Source organism: Macaca thibetana, chromosome 3 (genome assembly GCF_024542745.1).
Source record: "Macaca thibetana thibetana isolate TM-01 chromosome 3, ASM2454274v1, whole genome shotgun sequence".
NCBI lineage: Eukaryota > Metazoa > Chordata > Mammalia > Primates > Cercopithecidae > Macaca > Macaca thibetana.
In genome coordinates this window covers 41,654,248-41,677,363 of record NC_065580.1, presented here as the reverse complement: position 1 = coordinate 41,677,363, position 23,116 = coordinate 41,654,248, and the positions used below count along the sequence as shown (strand labels likewise).

The 23,116-nt window shown below is 35.2% G+C and overlaps 2 protein-coding genes across 2 annotated transcripts in view; both read left to right on the top strand.

Annotated features, from left to right (window-relative positions):
* The window catches only part of LSM8 (LSM8 homolog, U6 small nuclear RNA associated), a 765,242-nt gene that overhangs the window by 127,123 nt on the left and 615,003 nt on the right, over positions 1-23,116 (top strand). The window lies entirely within an intron of this gene.
* The window catches only part of CFTR (CF transmembrane conductance regulator), a 180,832-nt gene that overhangs the window by 60,765 nt on the left and 96,951 nt on the right, over positions 1-23,116 (top strand). Inside the window, exons 10-11 of the mRNA XM_050785105.1 lie at positions 5,172-5,354; positions 15,985-16,176. Of these exons, the coding sequence (XP_050641062.1) occupies positions 5,172-5,354; positions 15,985-16,176 (375 nt within the window). The remainder of the gene's footprint in view (positions 1-5,171; positions 5,355-15,984; positions 16,177-23,116) is intronic.

Below are 23,116 nucleotides of genomic sequence, written 5' to 3'. Positions count from 1 at the left end.
AAAAATCCTCAATTCCTGTCTCACTCCATCTAATTAAATAGGTAGCATGCTTGAGCTCTTACTATGTGCCAGGCACTAGGATAAGCGCTTTATATGTTTTTTGCCACTTAATTCTCACAGCATTTCTATGACCTCAATAAAATTAATATTTTCATTTCACTGATAATAAAATGGAGGCTTCAAAAAGTTTAGGGACTTGGCTCAGCTCACACAACTGGCAAAGATTGAAAACGGATTTTGGTCCCAAATGTCATAGGCTGGAGCCCTTTCACTAAACTGTTGTCTTCCATCTGGTGGCATCTACCTCTTCCAGTCTTTGTCACCTAAACTCTGTGCACCCCTTGATGGCATTTACTTATGATGCTGATGCTTGTTAAATTTCCTGTTTGAGACTTTAATATCCATATAAACGAGTCTTCCAATACTTTACTTAGAACTTTTATTTTGTAGTGACTTCTTCAGAAGCTTTCTCTCTTAGTCATATCCTGAGTTTTGTTAGCACCTGGACTTACCTCGCTTTGGAATTGTTGCACTCTGAAATCTCTTTCGCAGCCTGGAATTTCCTAATCTTCCAACTCTTTGAGTCTTTTAATTCTACATTTACTGCCTTTCTATTTCATCAGAATTTCTAGTCTCCTTAATTCTTCTTTTTGGACTCCTGATTTAACCTCTGCTTATTCAAAGAACAGTAATTTCATTCTCTCAGCTGCACTCTCAATTCCCTTTTCCTTTTGGTGATTTTTTTTTTCCCTGCAAAACACTTACTTTATCAGTTTTGGAGAAGGAAGTGCTATCTGAGAAACAATAGTGCTATCTGTTGACTCTAGTCAACTGTAAGTTTTATACATTTATTGTTTCAACCTTATATGGGTCTATAATCCTTCTTGGGAAATCCTTTCATTTGTCTTTAATTTTCTTTACCATTTCCCTAAAGGCTATTCCAGATTTTTATCACATTCACAAAATTCCCATCTTCTCCCAGGATCTGTTCACCCCCAGTAGATGGCCTTGTCTCCCACAATACATAGAGAAAATAGAGGCCACCATCATATTTGAATGTTTCCAACATCTCTCTTCATCCTTGGAATTACCTTTTTCTTCTTTTGTATCTAAGAGAAAGACGTATGCTTCCTCTTACCCTTGTCTGAACTATTCTATTTTGCTTCATCTTCTCAGAACAGGGGACCAGCAATTATTCTTCCTCCAGAAGCTTCAATATCTTTTGTCAACTGACTCCTTCTCATGTTTAAATATTTTCAGGTTAAACAATTTCTTCCCTGACTTTTGCTCATGCAACCTCATGCCCAAAACCTTATCACTCTTCTTCCCTTTGCTGTCAAGGCTGTTCTCACGTCTTCACTTTTTGTGGACTTCTCCCCACTACAACATAGATTCTGCTATCACCAATCTATTAAAACTGTTATACTCTTGTAGAATATATCATTTAATGTAGCTTCAGTGAACCATTCTTTCCAGATCATTTTGGCCTCAGGCCATGACTTCTAAGTCTGCCCTGCCTGCCACTTAAGTGATTATGGGCCACTGGGTCCCCACCTAGGCTTCCGTGTTAGTTGGTTTTCACGTTGCTGATAAAGACATACCCAAGAATGGTCAATTTACAAAAGAAAGGGGCTTAAAGGACTCACAGTTCCACGTGGCTGGGGAGGCCTCACAATCATGGTGGAGGATGAAAGGCGCGTCTCACATGGAGGCAGATAAGAGAATAGAACTTGTGCAGGGCAACTCCCCTTTATTAAACCATTGGATCTTGTGAGACTTCTTCACTATCATGAGAATAGGATGGGCAAGACCCGCCCCCATGATTCAATTATCTCCCACTGGGTCCCCTCGGCAACACATGGGAATTATGGGAGCTACAATTCTAGATGAGATTTGGGTGAGGACATAGCCAAACCATATCAGCCTCATTCTGACTTTTTATGTTCTCTGTGGGTGACCTCTCTCAGGCTCAAGTGATATCAATGTGCTGATGACTCTCAAATGCACATCTCTGGCTTCAGTTTCTTTCTTGAACTTCATACATATGTTTCCAAATTTCCTGCACGTACCTCAATGTTCTTGTTCCTCACTCCCCAGGCTTCATAAATACCCACTCATTTTAGTGTATTCTCCATCTCCTTTGATAGCATCTCTGAGAGGCAAGTCCCTGGTGAGTTATATATGACTCCTCCCTTGCTCCAAACCTGAGAGTAAGTAAAATTCCTATTAACATATTAGGAAGCTGAGGCTTAGACAGTTAAAGTAACTCAAGCATGGTTACACACCTAGCTAGGGTAGAGCTAAAATGTCAGGCTAGGCTTCTATGACTCCAAAGTCCTTTCTCACTCAGCATATCATCACTTATTTAAAAAAAAAATCACATATATGATTTTTTTTTCTTTAAGAGACAGAATCTTGCTCTATCATGTGGGCTGGAGTGCAGTGGCACAATCATAGCTCACTGTAACCTTGAACTTGGGCTCAAGTGATCCTCCTGCCTTAGCCTGTTGAGTAGCTAGGGCTACAGGTGCACACCACCATGCCTAGCTAATTTTTGTTTGTTTGTTTTTTGAGATGGAGTCTCACTCTGTCACCCAGTCTGGAGTGCAGTGGTGCAATCTCAGCTCACTGCAACCTCTGCTGCCCAGGTTTAAGCAATTCTCCTACCTCAGCCTCCTGAGTAGCTGGGATTACAGGTGCCTGCCACTGCACCCACCTAATTTTTGTATTTTTAGTAGAGACAGGGTTTCACCACTGGTGAGACTTGTCTTGAATTCTTGACCTTGTGATCCACTTGCCTCGGCCTCCCAAAGTGCTGGGATTACAGGTGTGAGCTACCACGCCTGGCCGCCTACCTAATTTTCAATTTTTTTGTAGAGACAGGATCTCACTACATTGCCCAGACTGGTCTTGAACCCCTGTTCTCAAACGATCCTCCTGCCTCAGCCACCCCAAGTGCGGGGATTACAGGCATGATTCCTTGCACCTGGCCCGTATATATGATTTTTAGTATATGTAAATATACACATTTACTATATGTAAATGTAAATATAAATATAAATGTATGGAGTGATATCCATTGAAATGTTAAACATAGTTCTTAGTGGTACAACTACAGGTGATTTCTCTTTTCTTATTTCTAGTTTTCTATGTTTTCAAATGTGTCTTCTGTAATCAGAAATAAAAGTTATAGTAACAATAGTCTTCCATTGATACAAGTGCTTATTGGATAAAAGTCCCACTTCTAAGCATGAAACTCACAACTTTTAGGTTAATAGCCTTTGTCACCTTGTCAATACATCTGACCCAGCCACTCACACCATTCCTGAGATATATTTTGTTCCTTTGTGCCTAAATCACTGTGCATGCAGATCCATCTTCCCGAAACACCTATAACGATGTCTTAGTCTTATGAAATCCTACTTACATCCTTCATAGCCTAGCACGCATGTAATTTACTTGGTCAAGGGTGAGTCAGTTGTTCTCTTGAATGTACTCCTATATGACATGGTGTGATTTCAATTGTTGCACCAAGCACATTGCAATATTAATTCATTTATCATTCTCCCATGTAGGACGTTTGAAGTAGTTTCTAATACAGAGATTATACTCAATAAATATTTATTAGATAAATAAATGAATAAGGGAATAACAAATACCTTTGTCTCATTTTAAAATACTTTCATTGTTAGCTACCCATATAATAAAAAACTCAAAGCAGTAGTCTTCAAGCTTGATTGTTTATGTATGCCTTAAAAGAATTTTGAAAACCTATGTACCCCTGACACACTTTTAAGTTAACTTATAAATATTTCGACATAGTTTTAAGTGGTGGCAAATGATGTAGTTTCTTGTGTATTTTGCACTGCGTAAGTATGCTACATGGATTTCTTCAAAACCTTGAAGCTGCAGTTTCAGTGCATTCAATTTATGGAAAATAAATGAATTCATGAAATTGGCTCTTATTGTCAAGTCAATCAGCTAGATATAACTTGCTTTCTGTCAGGAAAAGTCTGACTTTAAAATACAGATAATTAATAACTATTATTAATTACTTTATTAAATTATTAAAATTAAAAAAAAATTAAATAATTTGTTAATTAAAATGCCTTATTCCCCTACTCATTTCTGCAATTTGACTCTAAGAATAGATAAGACACATAGATTGCCTTATGTTTGAAATCTGGGTGAAATAAGATACTGCCTCCTTCAGTATTTCTGCCTTTGCTTTTATGGGAGCCTCTTTCAAGAGAAAGTCATTCTCTCATGGTCCCCTTGTTTGAGTCCCAGAGGTTTTTCTACTCCAGAAAGTTCTGCGTAGTAAGACTAGTAGTATACTCCCTTGCGTGGTAAGTGAGAAGGCTGTCTGTATAAAATGAGGGAAGGACTCATGAGAGGGAAGTAGGTCAGGAGAAATGATAGATTCTCAGGCAGGTTAATTGTAGGAAAGAGTTAATAGAGTCCCTTAAAACAAGGTGCATTTGCTTCCTCCTGATCAATCTTTAGGACTGTTTACTTTGATTTGAAGACCACTATGCTAAAGCTTCCCAAGGGGCCAATAGTGAGGCAAGGAATTTTTAAAAGGGAATTACTTCTTCCTAGCTACTTTTGTGAAATGAATTCATTTGAATCATCTGGCAATCTCTTCATATTTATTTTCAACAATAATTGCTTCAAGAAATGCTCTGAGCTTCTCAGAAGAGGATGCTACCAAAAGTAATGGAGTAGAATTCAGATTTGGGTTGTGACTTAAAGCTATGTGACTTTAGTCAGTTAACTGCTGAGTCACAGTCTACAGCTTTGAAAGAGGAGGATTATAAAATCTATCTCATGTTAATGCTGAAGATTAAATAAGTGTTTATGTACCCAGCTTATAGGATAAGAGGGGTGTGTGTGTGTGTGTGTGTGTATGTATATATGTATGTATTCAGTCTTTACTTAAATTAAAAAATCTTTAACTTGATAATGGGCAAATATCTGAGTTTTGGATCATGTCCTCTAGAAACCATATGCTATATAATTATGTACTATAAAGTAATAATGTATACAGTATAATGGATCATGTGCCATGTGCTTTTCAAACTAATCATACATAAAACAAGCATTTATTGAAAATATCTGACAAACTCATCTTTTATTTTTGATGTGTGTGTGTGTGTTTTATTTAACAGGGATTTGGGGAATTATTTGAGAAAGCAAAACAAAACAATAGCAATAGAAAAACTTCTAATGATGATGACAGCCTCTTCTTCAGTAATTTCTCACTTCTTGGTACTCCTGTCCTGAAAGATATTAATTTCAAGATAGAAAGAGGACAGTTGTTGGCGGTTGCTGGATCCACTGGAGCAGGCAAGGTAGTCTCTTTTATTCTTCACTATTAAGAACTTAATTTGATATCCATGTCTCTTTTTTTTTTGTAGTTTGTCTGTAGTGCTGAAAAGTATTTTTGGAGAAATTCTTACATGAGCATTAGGAGAATGTATGGGTATAATGTCTCGTATAATAGAAATTACTCCACTGATAATTTACTCTAGTTTTTTATTTCCTCATATTATTTTCCGTGGCTTTTTCTTCTACATATTTATATTTTGCATCACATTCAACACTGTATCTTGCACATGGCAAGCATTCACTAACTTTATTGAATAAACGAATCATCCATTTTACCCAGTCTTCACCAGAACAGACATTTTTTCGGAGCCAGTCCAGGAAAATCATCACTTACATTTTGCCTCAATAACCTCATGAGCAAAAGGTCCCCATTTTTGTTAACATTAGGGTTTTCAGAATAGATTTAGATTTGCTTATGATATATTATAAGGAAAAATTATTTAGTGGGATAGTTTTTTGAAGAAATACATAGGAATGTTAATTTATTCAGTGGTCAACCTCTTCTCCATATCTCACCCTAAGAACAACTTAACCGGGCATATTTGGAGACACATCTGAAAAAAACTAGTAGATTAGAAAGAAAACAGTGCAAAAGGACCAAACTTTATTGTCAGGAGAAGAGAAGACTTTGTAGTGATCTTTAAGAACATAACCCATTGTGTAGATAATGATAAACACTTGCTGTCTTTTACTATTGAGAAAATAAATTTAAAAGACATGAAAGAATCAAATTAGAGATGAGAAAGAGCTTTCTAGTATTAGAATGGGCTATAGGGCAATAGGTATTTGCTTCAGAAGTCTATAAAATTGCTCCTTGTTCCCATTTGACTGTCATTTTAGCTGTGGTACTTCGTAGAAATGTAAGAAAAAGTTTAGTGATCTCTTGAAGCTTTGCAAAATACTTTCTAGAATTATACCCAATAATCTAAGTCAAACAGAAAAAGAAAGAAAGAGAGGAAGGAAGAAAGAAGGAAATGAGGAAGAAAGGAAGTAGGGAGGAGGGAAGGAAAGAAGGAGGGAAGTAAGAGGGAAGCAGTGCTACTGCTGTAGGTAAAAATGTTAATGAAAATCGAAATTAAGAAAGACTCCTGAAAGGCGATTATTTATCAATATCTAAGATGAGGAGAACCATATTTTGAAGAATTGAATATGAGACTTGGGAAACAAAATGCCACAAAAAATTTCCAGTCAATAAATTTGGTGTCAGGCTGGGTACAGTGGCTCACACCCATAATCCTAGCACTTTTGGAGGCAGAAGCAGGTGAATTACTTGAGTCCAGGAGTTTGAGACCAGCCTGGGCAACATGGCAAACCCCATCTCTACAAAAAATACAAACAAACAAACAAAAAAATAGTTGGGTGTGGTGGTGTGTGCCTGTAGTCCCAGCTACTTGGGAGGCTGAGGTGGGAGGATCACGTGAGCCTGAGAGGTGGAGACTGCGATGAGCCATGATTGCATCACTGCACTCTAGCCTAGGTGATAGGCTTAAAAAAAAAAAAAAAAAAAAAAAAAATTGGTGTTCACAATGATAATAATACAATTTGGTTGTTTCTCTCTCCAGTTGTTTTCCTACATATGAAACAGGCTTTTAAAATAAAATAGCTGAAATTGTGTATGTTTTCTTACATAAACATTTTCTTTCTTAATATGTTATTATTTTTCTTCTGTACTTGTGTATTATTACTAGCAGTTTCACTATTAAAAAATTATACCATAGGAGGGGTTGATACTAAATAAGTTAACAATGATCTAAACAAGGATGTTTATGAAAAGGTAGTAATTGTGTTTCATAGAATTTTAAAAATTAATTCTGCATATGTCTTCAAGATCAATTCTATGATAGACGTGCAAAAATAGCTTTGGAATTACAAATTCCAAGACTTACTGGCAATTAAATGTCAGGCAGTTTTATTAAAAATTGATGAGCAGATAATTACTGGCTGACATTACAATTGCATCTTATGGGAAACAGCTATGAAGGCAGAGTCAGAGGAAAGCAGTGGTCCCTTGGGAATATTTAAAAACTTCTGAGAAATGGAGTTTATCAGCTCAATCTAGGAGGTTGCCTTTTAGTAGTATTAGGAATGGAGCACTTTATAGTTGTTTTTTTTTGGACAAAAGATCTAGCTAAAATATAAGATTGAATAATTAAAAATATTAACATTTTAATTTAAATCTTACCCACTCAATACAATTTGGTAATTTGTATCAGAAATAACCTAATAATTCTTCTACTTCTATAACTTACTCTGATATGTTTGCAGAGATTTTATGTAAAGCTCTTCAATATAACATTGCTTTCAGGAGCCAAAAATTGGGTGGGAGGAGTCTCATAAATGTTGAATAATAGGAGTTTGATTAGATAAATTCTGGTGTACTTCTATAATGGCATGCTATTCAGCCAATAAAAGGGCTCTTAAAGAATGACTGTGACAGATGTATATGATATACTCTTAAGTCAATAAAGAGTTACAAAATGTTATGTACAAGTTACAAAATGTTATGTACATTATGATCCATTTTTCATAAAATCACATGTGTATGTATATATGTGTCTGGAAGGATAAATTTATCAAGTTGTTATCTGTGAAATTTTGGGTATATTTTATATTTCTAGATTTTCTGTTACTTTGTTACTTTGCTGATAAAGTAATAACCTTGTTGACTTTTATCACTCTCCCCTATTCATAATCATCTAGGCTGCAAAGGGACCATGTCTTCTTTATTTTTATATTCCAAGGACTGTCAACAAGTGCCTAGCACTTGACAGATATTTTATAGAAATTTAACTGAATATCTTTAGGAAATAGATTTTTGTTTGTAGTTGTTCTAGTCTACATTAAGTTTCTTGCACTTATGAAACTTCCTTGAATTATTTTAGTGAAGCAATATTAGTATAGAGTTTTGCATCACAGGATGCTCTTGAGTGAAAGCTGGCTTGTGGCATCTCACCAGTGGGTGGGAAGTTTCAGTCCTTCTGTTGTCCACATCACAGCTGAAGCAGTGCTGTTGCTGACAATTCCTGACACCACCTTGTCTCTATTATCTATCATTGCCTCACTATGGTACTGAGTTTTAGCTTATTCTTGTAGTAACCAGAACTCATATGTATAGAATAAGCTATTAGCTCATGTTTTTGCTTGCTTTTCATACAGAATACATGTCTGCAAAGAGTTTTATCAATGTTTTGGAATTTTGGGAGATATGAAGTTAAATTCATCATTGAACATATATACATACACACATATGTATAGACATGATACATGATTTATTTTATTTAATTTTTAAAATTTTATTCTTTTTAGAGATAGGGTCTTACTCTGTCACCAAGGCTAAACTTCAGTGGTGTGATCACAGCTCACTGTAACCTTGAACTCCTAGGCTCAAGTGACCTTTCTGCTTCAACCTCCCAAAGTGCTGGGATTATAAGCATGAGTCACTGTGTCTGGTCCAATATGTATATATATATTTTTAACCTGGATCATCACTATATTGTGTTTGGGTTCATAAAGCTGTACTATGTGAAAATATCACTTCTAGTTTTAATTTTGTGCAAAACAATTTTATATAGAAATGAGGTAATTTAGATTTTTTCCACGTAATAAGAATTATAAAATTTACTGAAACAAATATCAAAAAGATATCTGTTACTTGACCTTCCTTTCTTCTGAATATATTTTAGGTGATATTATTTATTAAAATTTAAAAATGAAAATTAAAATATATAAAAAGTTGAAAATTCTTCCTCTCTTTACTGTCTCTCATTTGTCCATTTTCCATTCTACTGCATTCCCTCATCCAACCAAGGTAGCCAACCTGGGTAATTTTTTTTAGTATCTTTCCAGAGATGTTTATATATATACACACATATATACACACACATATATATACATATATATAATCAATATATATTTTTATTGTTCCCCACCTCTCTTTTTATGTAACAATATGCAGAGTTTTGTTTCTTGCTTTTCCCACTATCTTGGACAACTTTCCATATTCAAAGCACAGAGGACTTGCACATACATACACACTGCTGAATATTTGTGTCTCTCCGCTGCCATTCATATGTTGAAATCCTAACTCCCAAGGTGATGGTATTGCAGGGTGGGGCCTTTGGGAGGTGATTAGTCCATGAGTGTGGAGTTCTTAGTAAATGAGATGAGTGTCTTTATAAAATAAGCCTTAGAGAGACCCTCACCCCTTAGAGACAACCTCACCCTTTAGAGAGACCGTCACCCCTTTCTGTCATGTGAGAACACAGCAGGAAGACAGCTGGCCATCCAGGAATCAGGAGTCTCTTAGCAGACCCAATCTGCTGGCACCTTGATCTTGGACTTCCCAGCCTCCAGAACTGTGAGACATAAATTCCTGTTATTTATAAGTCACACAGTTAATGGTATTTTGTTATAGCAGCCTGAACAAGGACACACACACACACACACACACACTTAAATAGATGCATAGTATTCTATCATATGGATGAATATTCTATGATAAAATGAATCACTATTGATTGACATTTGGGTTGTTTCCAATATTTTGTTAACACAAAGAACAACATTATAAATAACTTTATATACATACCATTTAGCACATCTGCAATTGTATCAGTAGGCTTCCTATAAGTGGTCAAGCATTTGTGTACTTGTGATTTTGGTAGATGTTGTCAAATGTCCTTCCCTGAAACTTGTACCAATTCATACTCATGCCATACACTCTATATAAGAGTGCTGATTTTCCCACAGTGTTACTAACAGATGATATTATCTAATTTTAAAAGTTTCTCCTCTTATGGAGAAAATAGTATGTCAATGTATTTTTAATTTGCATTTCTTTTATTATGAGTAGTGTAAGATATCATTTCAACTTATACACAGGAGGAATTTATCTCTATATAAAGTGATCCTAGAATCATAATGAAAAATATCACCAACTCATTAGGAAAATGTACAAAGCATTGAACAGATATTTCATCAAAAATAAAAATATAAGTGGCCTTTAAACATTGAAAGGTAACATTTGAACAAAGACTTGCAGGATTTGAGGGATTAGGGAATGTAGACTCTGGGAAGAGTCTTCAAAGTAGCAGGTGAAGCAAGTAGAAGGTGAAGCTTTCAGATGGGACTAACTATACCTGTCTGGTTTGAAGAACAGTAAGGAGGTCACTGAGGCTGGCATAGAGTAAGACAGGAAGGGTAGAATACTGTCAGAGAAGTAATCAGCGGTGGAGGTAGGGGGTAGACCATAAAGTCCTTCATAAAGAGTAAGGCTTTTTTCTCTGGGTGAGATTAGAGGCCACCAGAGAGTTTTAAACAGAAGTAACAGGGCCACTTTGGCTAATGTTTTTAGGCTATTCTATAGGGAGACAAGGGAGGAAGCAAGGAGATGAGTTAGGAGTCTATTGTGCCAATTCAGGCAAGTGATGATGGTAGCTTGATCCAGGTAGTGGTGGAAGTAGTATAGTAGGAAGTGATCAGATTCAGGACATGCTTTGAAGGAAGATCCAATAGAATTAATGGATAAGTTGAACAATGGTATATGAGAAAATTCATAGAGGAGTCAAAGATGATTCCAAGCTTTCTGGACTGAGTAGCTGGAAGGATAAAGGTACCATTTACTAGAAAGATAATGGGGGAAACAAGTTTTGGTTGGAGCTTGGTTAAGTTTGAAATGCCTATTTGACATCCAAATAAAGATGTTAGTTGGATGTACAAGTCTAGTTTCAAGGAAGAGGGGGCTGGTAGTGTGAAGATGGGGCTGGATGAGATTCCAAAGGAGAGAGGGTTGATAAGAAGAGAAAGGGGTCTAGGGGTTAGCCTAAGGGCATTCTAAGTATTTGAGGTTAGGGAGGTGGGTGAAGAAAATCCAATAAAATAAAAGTCTGAGAAGATAAAGCTAGTGAATGAATGTGGCATCCTGGAACCAAACTGATGTCAAGGAGAAGGGTGTTATCAGCAAGGTCAAATGCTCATTCATCAAGTAAGATGAAACTGTGATAATTAACCAGTGTCTTTTGAAATACAGAGATAACTCGTGACTTAATGAAAGCAATAGTAAAGAAGGTCAGACTTGACCAGAATGAAATTAGAAAGAATAAGAGGAAAGAAAAGACCAAATACAGACCACCCTTGATGCCTTATTCTTTTGATATACTCTTGGTGTCCACTCGCTAATACAATTGACCCTTAAACAATACAGGCTTGAACTGCATGGGTACACTTATTTGTGAACTTTTTTTCAACTAATACATTGGAAAAATTTGGGGAGATTTTTGACAATTTGAAAAAACTCACAAACTATGTAGGCTACAAATATTGAGAAAATTAAGAAAAAGTAAGATATGCCATGAATGCATAAAATATATGTAGACACTAGCCTATTTTATCATTTACTACTATAAAATACACACAATCTACTATACAAAGTTAAAATTTATCAAAACTTAACACACACTAACCCTTACCCTACCTGGCACCATTCGCAATCAAGAAAAATGTAAACAAACATAAAAATATAGTATTAAACCATAACTGCATAAAACTAACTGTAGTACATATGGTACTACTGTAATAATTTGGTAGCCACTTCCTGTTGCTATTACGGTAAGCTCAAGCATTGCAGGTAGCCATTTAAAACACCACGTGATGCTAATCATCTCCATGTGAGCAGTTCTTTCTCCAGTAAATTGCATATTGCAGTAAAAAGTGATCGCTAGTGATTCTCGCATATTTTTCATCATGTTTAGTGCAATGCCATAAACCTTGAATAACATCAAGCAATCCATACAAAGTGCCACTAGTGATGCTGTGAGTGCTCCCAGGAAGCATGGAAAAGTTGAAACAGTACAAGAAAAAAGTTGAATTGCTTGGTATTTACTATATATTGAGGTCTGCAGCTACAGTTGCCTGCAATTTCAAGATAAATGAACCCAGTATAAAGAGTACTGTAATAAAAGAAAATAAAATGTGAAACCATCAGTGCAGCTATGCCAGCAGGTGTGAAGACCTTGCACTTTTTCAAAAATACAAACTATGAAATATGTGTTAACATAGTATGTTAACTATGAAATATGCTATGAAATATGTGTTAACATAATATGTTAACTGTGAAATATGTGTTAACATAATATGTTAACTATGAAATATGTGTTAACATAATATGTTAACTATGAAATATGTGTTAACATAATATGTTAACTATGAAATATGTGTTAACATAATATGTTTATGTTATCGGTAAGGTTTCCAGTCAACAATAGGCCAGTAGTACTTAAGTTTTTGTGGAGTCAAAAATTATATGTGGATTTTTGACTACACAGTGAGTTGGCACCCCAACCTTCATGTTGATAAAGGATCAACGGTATATTATTTATTTTTTGTATTTATATTCATAAATAAGATTAAATCTGTATTTCCAAGCAATCTTCATAAGATTTTGTTGTTATTATTATTATTATTATTATTGAGACGGAGTCTTACTCCTTGTCGCCAGGCTGGAGCACAATGGTGCGATCTCGGCTCACTGCAACCTCTGCCTCCCGGGCTCAAGCAATTCTCCTGCCTCAGCTTCCCAAGTAGCTGGGACTACAGGCACACGCAACCACATCGGCTAATTTTTGTATTTTTAGTAGAGACGGGGTTTCACCATGTTGGCCAAGATGGTCTTGATATCTTGACCTCGTGAACCGCCCGTCTCGGCCTCCCAAAGTGCTGGGATTACAGGCGTGAGCCACCGCACCCGGCCATTAATATTGTTACCCAATAAAAAAAATCTGGAAGCTTGTCTTCTTTTCCCCTGATTCTGTAACAGTTTAAATAGCACTGGAGTTACCTGTTTTGAATTTTCTTTTTTCCCAAGCGGTCCCTTATGAGTTTTCTCTCTGTTTTATTTATTTCAATTTTTATATTGTATTTTTGCAACTCCTTTGATGATACTTTTCTTCTTGATTAGGTTTCTACTAAAACCAAACAAGCTTTCCATGAATTAGCTTTTAGATTTACTTATTAGTTTAACTGTTCTGTTGTATCGTTATATCAACTGTTCTGTTGTATCTGTTGTATCGTTAAATTTTATAATTATAAATTATAAAATTTATAAGTTTATCTTTATTAATTATTCTATTTTTCTTCTGCTTTTTTGTTGTTTTTCTAGTTTTTGAGTTAGATGTTTGATGCTTTTTTAAAAAGTTGTGCATTTTCCTCTGGGTAATACTTTAGCTATGTATTATGGATTCTGGTATATAGTGTTTCTATTACATTGTTTTCTAGAAAATCTGTAGCTTTGTTTTATATTTGTTTCCTCTTTGACCTAAGATATCCTAAGGGAAAGTTTAACATTTTCCAGAAAGAAAACAAATTTTCTTTGTTTTCCAAGAATGTTGTTCAAATTATTTCTACTTCTTGGAATTTTTATCATTTTTGTGTATCCAGTAAATAGTCAATAATTGTACTTGCTCTCTGACCACATAAAAGAATGTATTTGTGTAATTTCTATTAATAGAGTTCAACTCAGATATTAAATGTACATCATTATTCATGATATTTAGGTCTTCTACATCTTCACTTATCTTTTTTCTACTTGCTTTGTCATTAACAGATAAAGTTGAATTAAAAGCTTCAACTACATACGTTTCTCTCTGTTATTCCTTATCGGTTCTGTAATTTTTACTTCAAGAATATTGCTTTTTAAACGTAATGTGTAGATACTTATAATTGCACTCTAGCATTATAAAGATCCTTTTCTTTTTCATTGAATGTATTTGGGCCTACATATATATGTCTAACATGAAAATTATAGTCCTTTTTTTTGTTTCTTTGTTTGTATTTACAGTTTTAAGTTCCATTTTCAACCTTTATGCATTCTTTGCTTTAGGTGTGTCTCTTTTAGTTAGCATAAAGTTAGGTTTGTCTTTAATTTCATCTGAAGTCTTTTCCTCTTAATAGATGGGTTAAGCCAAGTGAAAAATAAAACTGACTTACATACTTTTATTTCAAGTATGTCCTCCACAAATATTTTTGAATAGATTGGCTAATATACTTTGGAATTTGTTTAAAAAAGGTTTTTTAAAAAAATAATTGTGGTGAAATGTACATAACATAAAATTTATCATTTTAACCATTTTTAAGGGCATAGCTCTGTGGCATAAAGTATCCTCACATAGTTGTGCAACTGTCACCTCCTTTTGATTTTTGTTTACTAATTTTGTAAATTTGATTCATCTGAGTTGTCTTACTATGTTTTGTTGTATGTTTTTCTTTCCTTTGTTATGAAGTCACTGTATTGTCTGTAGACTATGTGTATCTGTGAGTGTGTGTGTATATGTGTGTATTATGGCTTTTAAAAAAGTCTGTATTTGTGTTCCAGTGGCAATAATTATACTAATAACTTTATGTTAAATTTTTCATTCTATGTGACCCTAGTTCACTAATATGAGCTCTGATAAAATCAGTGCTTTTTCGAGGTTAGGAGATCGAGACTAGGAGATCGAGATCATCCTGGCTCACACGGTGAAACCCCGTCTCTACTAAAAATACAGAAAATTAGCCGGGCGTGGTGGTGGGTGCCTGTAGTCCCAGCTACTCAGGAGGCTGAGGCAGGAGAATGGCGTGAACCCAGGAGGTGGAGCTTGCAGTGAGCCGAGATTGCACCACTGCACTCCAGCCTGGGCGACAGAGACTCCGTCTCAATAAATAAATAATTAAATAAATAAATAATAAATAAATAAATAAATCAGTGCTTTTTCTTCCTCTGCTACGTCCTTTCCTTCTACTCAATTTTAGTCAGTAGTAGTATCTTTTTTCAGATTTATCGTTGTATTGTTAAATCTGCTTATGCTTCTGTTACTTTGTTTATTAGCTTTAAATGATACCTTTTGATTTTCAGCTTTTCTTGATAAAGTAATCAGCAAATTTCCTTTACACTCCACACTTACACCCCATTTCCTTTGTTTATTTGGTTTTTACTGCTAACTTTTCTTATTGTCGGGCATATAACAGTTCTTCAACTCTAATTCTGTCATTAGTTTTAATTTTTGTTCACAGTTATATAAATCTTTGTTCACTGATAGTCCTTTTGTACTATCATTTCTTAGATGACTGTATACTCCAAGAAAAGCTCATGGGAACAATATTACCTGAATACATCTCTATTACCTAATCTTTACCTAATAAGATGAAGATAATGAATCTACTTTGTAGGATTTCTGTGAAGATTAAATAAATTAATATAGTTAAAGCACATAGAACAGCACTCAACACAGAGTGAGCACTCAGCAACTGTTAGCTGTTACTAACCTTTGCCATTCTTGTTCCAAACCTATTCCAACTATCTGAATCAGGTGCCCCTTCTCTGTGAACCTCTATCAAAATACTTGTCACACTATATTGTAATTGTCTCTTTTACTTTCTCTTGTATCTTTTGTGCTTAGCAGAGTACATGGAACAGGAAATATTTTAAATATTTTCAATCAAATTAGTTAATAGGATCTTTAAAAATAAGAATATACACTTCTGCTTAGGATGATAATTAGGGGCAAGTGAATCCTGAGCGTGATTTGATAATGACCAAATAATGATGGGTTGTATTTCCAGACTTCACTTCTAATGATGATTATGGGAGAACTGGAGCCTTCAGAGGGTAAAATTAAGCACAGTGGAAGAATTTCATTCTGTTCTCAGTTTTCCTGGATTATGCCTGGCACCATTAAAGAAAATATCATCTTTGGTGTTTCCTATGATGAATACAGATACAGAAGTGTCATCAAAGCATGCCAACTAGAAGAGGTAAGAAACTATGTGAAAAATTTTTTATTGTGCATATGAACCCTTCACACTACCCAAATTATATACTTGGCTCCATATTCAATCAGTCTACATATGCTTATGTTTCCTCTATGGGTAAGCTACTGTGAATGGATCAATTAATAAAACACATGACCTATGCTTTAAGAAGCTTGCAAACACATAAAATAAATGCAATTTATTTTTTAAATAATGGGTTCATTTGATCACACTAAATGCATCTTATGAAATGGTGAGAATTTTGTTCATTCATTAGTGAGACAAATGTCCTCAATGGTTATTTAAATGACATGCATATAAATGATATGTGGTATCTTTTTAAAAGATACCACAAAATATGTGTCTTTAAAAATATACTGCAAAAATTATTAAGATAATTTTAATAATACTATTGCCTAATGGAATGAGCATTGATCTTCCAGCAGAGAATTAGAGGGGTAAAATTGTGATGATATTGTATCCCTGGCTTTGAACAAATAACCATATAACTTCTAGTGACTGCGGTTCTTTGATGCAGAGGCAAAAAGAAGATGATGCTATTACTCATTTCACAACAATATTGGAGAATGAGCTAATTATCTGAAAATTACATGAAGTATTCCAAGAGAAACCAGTATATGGATCTTGTGCTGTTCACTATGTAAATTGTGTGATGCTGGGTTCAGTAATTATTGCTGTAAATGTTAGGGCAGGGAATATGTTACTATGAAGTTTATTGGCAGTATACTCCAAACAGTATTTCTGATTCAAAAGCAATATCTTTGATAGATGGCATTTGAAATTCCTTTATATAATCTTTTATGAAAAAAATTGCAGAGAAAATAAAATGTAGTTAAAAATACAGTATCCAAAAAAATGGAAAAGGGCTAACTGTGGATTAGATAGAAATGGCAATTCTTATAAAAAGGGTTGCATTCTTATATGAATGGCCCTCCATGTATATACTCAGTCATTCAACAGTTTTTTTTAGAGCCCCATTCTTATTTTTTATACACTTTGAGAGCATAATGAAAAGAAAAGCTATCCTGCAAAAGTTTTGGACTTACTTCAGAGAGGATATACTTCATTCCTCAAAAGGCCTTCTTCCAGGAATAGTATTTCATAACCTGGAGGTTGGAAAAATCTGGATTTTATACAAAAAAATCTGAGTGTTTCTAGAGGACACAGATATTTGTCTAGGAGGGGACTAGGTTGTAAGAGTGGTAGTACCTTGCAAGATAAATCATGGGCTTTATTTACTTATGAGTGGAAAAGTTTTGGAAGGTGCCTTGCGGACTTTTTTTGTGTTAAGTATGTGTTTTCCCATAGAAATCAATTTATAAATGGTGGTTGGATTTCCTCAAATCAACCTTTAAAAGTATATTTAGCCAAAATATAACTTAAATATATTACTAGTAATAAATTTAGTACTGTGGGTCTCTCATTCTCAAAATGAGCATTTACTAATTTCTGAACACTGTGCTAGGTCCTGGGAATACTAAGTTGAATAAGACATAGTCTATTTTCTGAAGAGTTTATAGCAGAGGCCCCTGTATTAATAATGAAGGATTGTGTGGTATGTGAATAATATATCAAAAAGGTTATTAAAAATAATGAAAAAAGGAGAAGAGGAAGAACATCTTTTTTTTTTTCTGATTGCATGGGCATCCTTAAAATTATTTTTGAAGTGTACAATTCAGTGTTTTTTTAGCATATTGACAGGGTTGTATGATCATCACCATATTTGTGGCCCCTTGAAAAGAAATCCTGTGCCCATTAGCATTCAATTACCATTCCTTTGTAGCTAAGTCTTCCCAATTCCAGCTTTAAGCAATCACCCATCTACTTTCTGTCTCTATAAATTTGTCTCTTCTGGATGATAATATAATAGGGGTTTTTGTGCCTAAATAAGTTTCTAAAGAAGAAGAAGTTAAGGAATCATCATTCAGCAAATATTTATTAAGACTTGCTATATTTTATACAGTGTACTAGGAGTTGGAGATGAAAATATGTGTAGAATATGAATCATATACTTCAGGGGTTCGTGGACTAGTGGGAAAGACAAACATATCAATAACAAATCAAACTAGTGATGTAATAGAAAATGACAGAGGCGTTTTTACAGGAGTAAAAGGAGGTAGCATGGACTCTATCTGGGTCTGCATGATGTGAAGAGTAACCTCCTTACACAAAGAGGCACAAGGCTAATGTCCTCTGATACAATGATTCACCATGCAATTCTAAGGGTGACAAGAATGAAACTTAGGGCCTTGAAGGAATATTTTGATTAAGAGCTGCCAATAAAGTAGAGTGAAGATTAGATTGATGTGAAGAAGTAGGAGATTAATGAGTAAATGGTCACTGGCTTGTTGAGAAGATTAACTGAGATGTACATATAATGTACCTAACACAACGTCTTGTACAAAGTAGCCATTCAGTAGAGACTAGCTTGTATTATCTCCCTTTGAGGTGAAGAAAACTATTAGAAATAGTATTTCTATTACTGATAGTATTTCTTCTACTTATGCCTCCCTTTGAGGTGAAGAATACTGTTAGAAAACATGACATGGGAGAAATACCCCTGAGAGCCAGTTCTTGTTAGTGACTACTGTGCAGAAAAGATGGAGGTTGGTGTAATTAAGGAGAAGGAAAGCCATGAAGCCAAAGAATTATGAAAAAGCATCAGTATGAATTTTCATGATATGAATTATGAAAAAGCATCAATATGAATTATGAAAAAGCATCAATATGAATTTTATAACCACAAAGTGGTCACTTATGGTTATAAAAGGATGGTCACTTATAAATATGGTAGTTGTTCTGTGTGATACAATTTACAGAAGTTGGTATATCGTGTGGAAGAAAACAGCATAGAATCCTGAAGGTCTGAACTGTGGCCACACTGGCTCCATGCTCAAGAAATGGCAATGGGGTTGGGAGGTGATTCCACTTTATGTCCCTTTCAGACACATAAACATGACTTGTGTGAGTACCTTATGCCAGACACTATTCACTGTGTAGTGAGCATGGTGGGTATGAAACGACAACTTTATTGTCTTTTCTGTCAAAGAACTTGTAGGCTGGTTGGGGGAAGAGACCATTTCAATATGAAGTGCTGAGCTAGAGCTACCCTTAGGGCACTACAGAAGCCTAGTTGATGGTTTTTAGCCTGGCTGGACAGTTCAGGGATCTCTAAAATCAGACGCCTTGAAGACTGAGTCGAAGACAAAAAATATATTTTGGACAGAGGAAATTGTATGAACAGAAACACAGGACATGAAACTACTTGGTTGGTGCAGGGTATCATCAGGATAGAACCAGATAGAACCAGATAGAACCAGAGTGTAAATAAGCCAGAAGGCCATGTCATGGAGGCCTTGTATAGCAGTCTCAAGAATTTGATTATGGAGAACTTTCATCAGGGGATGATGTAATCAGCTTTGAAGTGTGGATATATCACTGACTGTGATAGTGAGGAGCAGAATTAAGGTGGACATGATTAGAAGCTTTGTGAATAGCAGAAAGAACATAGATTTTTAAAGCTGACAGACTTGGGTTACTGAAGAAAGTTACTTAACCTTGCTATGTCTTGAGTTTTATCCTCTGCAGTATGGGGATAATACTGCCTATTTTGTAGAGTTTAGTGGATTATTCTGGCATATATAATATAAAATAAAAGTTATTATTATTATTGACGGTACCATTTGCTATTCTGACTAGAAGGAGAAAGACTAATAGGAAGCTATTTCAGGAATCCGGATATGGTCATGATGGACAGGAAGAGACAAGAGTTATATATAGGAATTCTGGGAAGATAAGAAATGTCATGTTTATGTACTATTTGCATCCATCAGAAAAGGCATCAGGAAAAATGATCCTTCAGGAAAGAGTGATTTTTTTCTTTAAGAAATTAGAAGAGGAGAGAAATTGGTTTGAGATTAAGGACTCCATGCATAACAAAAATTGGGAGGGAAGACAGGTAGAAATGCTATGGGGTTAGGAAGGAAAAATGCAGAGGTGAATTACTTAGAATTGAGACATCTGATCAAGACAGAGGAATCACAGCTTTTGCTAACGAAGTACTAGTGGAAGATGCCACTAGGTGAGGTTTAGTAAATAATTGTTGACTATAGGCTGCATTTAAAAAACTAAACAATTTATGCTTCTTCTTTGCCTAAGTGTCAAATAAAACATTCAGCTTTTTATTTCAACGTATCTCTGAGTCCCTGTTCCCTTTTATGTTCTGCTGACTTTTGTAACTGATTTAGGCTTCCTTAGTCATCTTATGATAGAAAAAATCACCCAGGCATTTCCTACATTTCTTGTATTTTTTAAAAATGTAATGGATGTAATGAATTTTAAACAAATGTAATGAATACAATGAGTAACTTAGTATATGCTGTTTTCTTCTCTATACTGAATGTTTAATATATGTTCTTTTCTATGCAACTACATGGTCAATTCCTTGAAAATATCAACTCCAAAATCTTTATTTTGGTATACTCCATGTAGCACATTGAGAGAGTATTAAACTCTTGTTGGATGATTGTTTCAGAAGTGTTTTGAAGTAGGCATGTCAGTTGCAAAAATTTTGCTCAGCAAATGTTCTGTCTCACAGTCTCAAGACATTGAACAGATGATTACATGGTAGCATGTGATTGCTGGGAGTAACAGATAAAAGTAACTGAAAGTGCTCAGTTATCCTGACAGTGAAAATCAAAAGTGTCCCCTATTTTCAGTGACTTAAGAGTTTCCATTTTTGTGTCTTTGGTATTGTTGTTAAATAAGTGTTCTCACCTTTGAAAAGGCCAATAAGAATTCAATACACTATAATGCCTGTGTGCCAAATGAAGGTGCCCTTTTTTTTTTAAGTGTGGAGGAGTTTTGATCATAAGAACTTGAAATACCTACAGAATCCTTTATGGTTAAGCAGCTGGTGCCAGCACAAGAATCCCTCAATATGTTCTCCATGAAGCCCTGTTCACCAAATGCAAACATTCATGATTCAGTATGTTTTCATTTTGACTGCCAAAGTTGATCTATTTCTTAATATATTACATCTAGACTTGGAACTGGAGATGAGAACAGAATATTATCTTCCTCATTTTTGTGTTTTTGTTCAACTCTTGTTGAACAAAATGTCTGCAAAGCACTTGCGTATGTAATGATCCTTGATGTCATAGGAGCAGGCAGGTAAGTGTAAAGTTGTCTGGATAGGAGAAAGCATGCACAACATATTTCACATAGTTTTCTGATTTCAGTTTGTTTTTGGAAATTATTCACTCAGTGAGATAGCTTAAAGACGTTATCACGGGGAAGGGCATGGAGATAGTTCTGTGTTGATAGAAAACCTGTAATGTACAGCCATGAGTGACGAGTCAGGTTCGGATTCTTCACCTTCAGTCCTCCTCTTTCATAAACAGCTCCATGTTTTGTTTTACATTTTCTACTTTAAATATAGGTTATAGAAGAATGAATTTCTAGGCAAAGTGACACTTATTTTAAAATACTATTATGTATCCCTGTGCCCATTAACTTATCCTACTATTTTTCTTCCCCTGTGTCCAAACCACCTTTAGAATCTCCTAAATATTTGTAGCTTTTGTAAACAGCACTGGAGACTTTGCTAGTTTAAAAGGAGAAATCAACATAATTAAGCCCTAGTTAATACTTTTGGAACCACGTAATGGTCTTCTTTAAGTGTCTGTCATGACAGCCATTACATATACATTATAATAAAAATTTATTTACTGTGTAAGTTGAAGAAGGTAAAATCTGGATGTAGTTTCTAAACTCTGCTTGGCAGTTTTGTACTTAAGTCACTAGAAGAAAAAAAAATTGGGAGGGAAGCTGACAAGAATTTACTGAAAGAAAAAAATACTTGGGAGGGAAATTGGCAAGAAGTATGAAAAAGCTTGGGAGGGAAGTAAGCAAATAAATGAGTTAATGACTGTTCTGGAAAATAAATTCTATCATGCAGATATCACATGACTGATTAAATTTGAATTTGACCTCCTGCTTTCCAGGTCTGGTAAAAACTAACCTGCAAGAACTTGAAACTTAACCTTTGAATGGTCAATCTACCACTGTAGGAGAATTTATGATCGTTCAGTTGGGAGAACTGAAAATAAAAAAGTACCATAGGAATTAACATTTGCATTCAGTAGCCAACACATAATGGACATCTAAAACAGGAATTTGAGGCCAGGTGTGGTGGCTCATGCCTGTAATAACAGCACTTTGGGAGGCCGAGGTGGGTGGATCACAGGAGGCCAGGATTTCAAGACCAGCCTACTAAAAACACACACACACACACACACACACACACACACACACGCGCCAGGCATGGTGGTGCACATCTGTAGTCCCAGCTACTTGGGAGGCTGAGGCATGAGAATAGCTTGAACCCAGAAGACAGAGGTTGCTGTGAACTGAGATCGTGCCACTGCACTCTAACCTAGGTGACAGAGTGAGACTCTGTCTCAAAAATAAAATAAAACATATATTTGAAACACAATGAACTATGTCCCTTAAACAAGAATAAACATCACTAAATGACTGTACCTTGAACTACCTGTAATTTCTCCTGATAGGTAATTAAGCTTCAAAGCACTGACACTTATTTACTGTAATATGAAGCAATAACTTTAAAAACAACAACAACAAAAAACTATTGAACCAGAACCAAACAGGAATGCTATAGCATTTTGTGAACTAAACTGCTATTTCATTTCATTTGAGCCCTGGAACTTGAAAATAAATGCTAGCTAACATCTGTGAACAGAACAGACCCATAAGCACTGTGCTAACCACCTTTCATGAACTGGTCATTAAATCCTCACTTTCCATTTGTCTAGTTACAGCTTCACTCGGAGTTTGCAGTCAAAGTGAAAACATGCTGAATTCCAAAAGTGTGAGCTGGGTTTTAGAAGTTAATCACAAT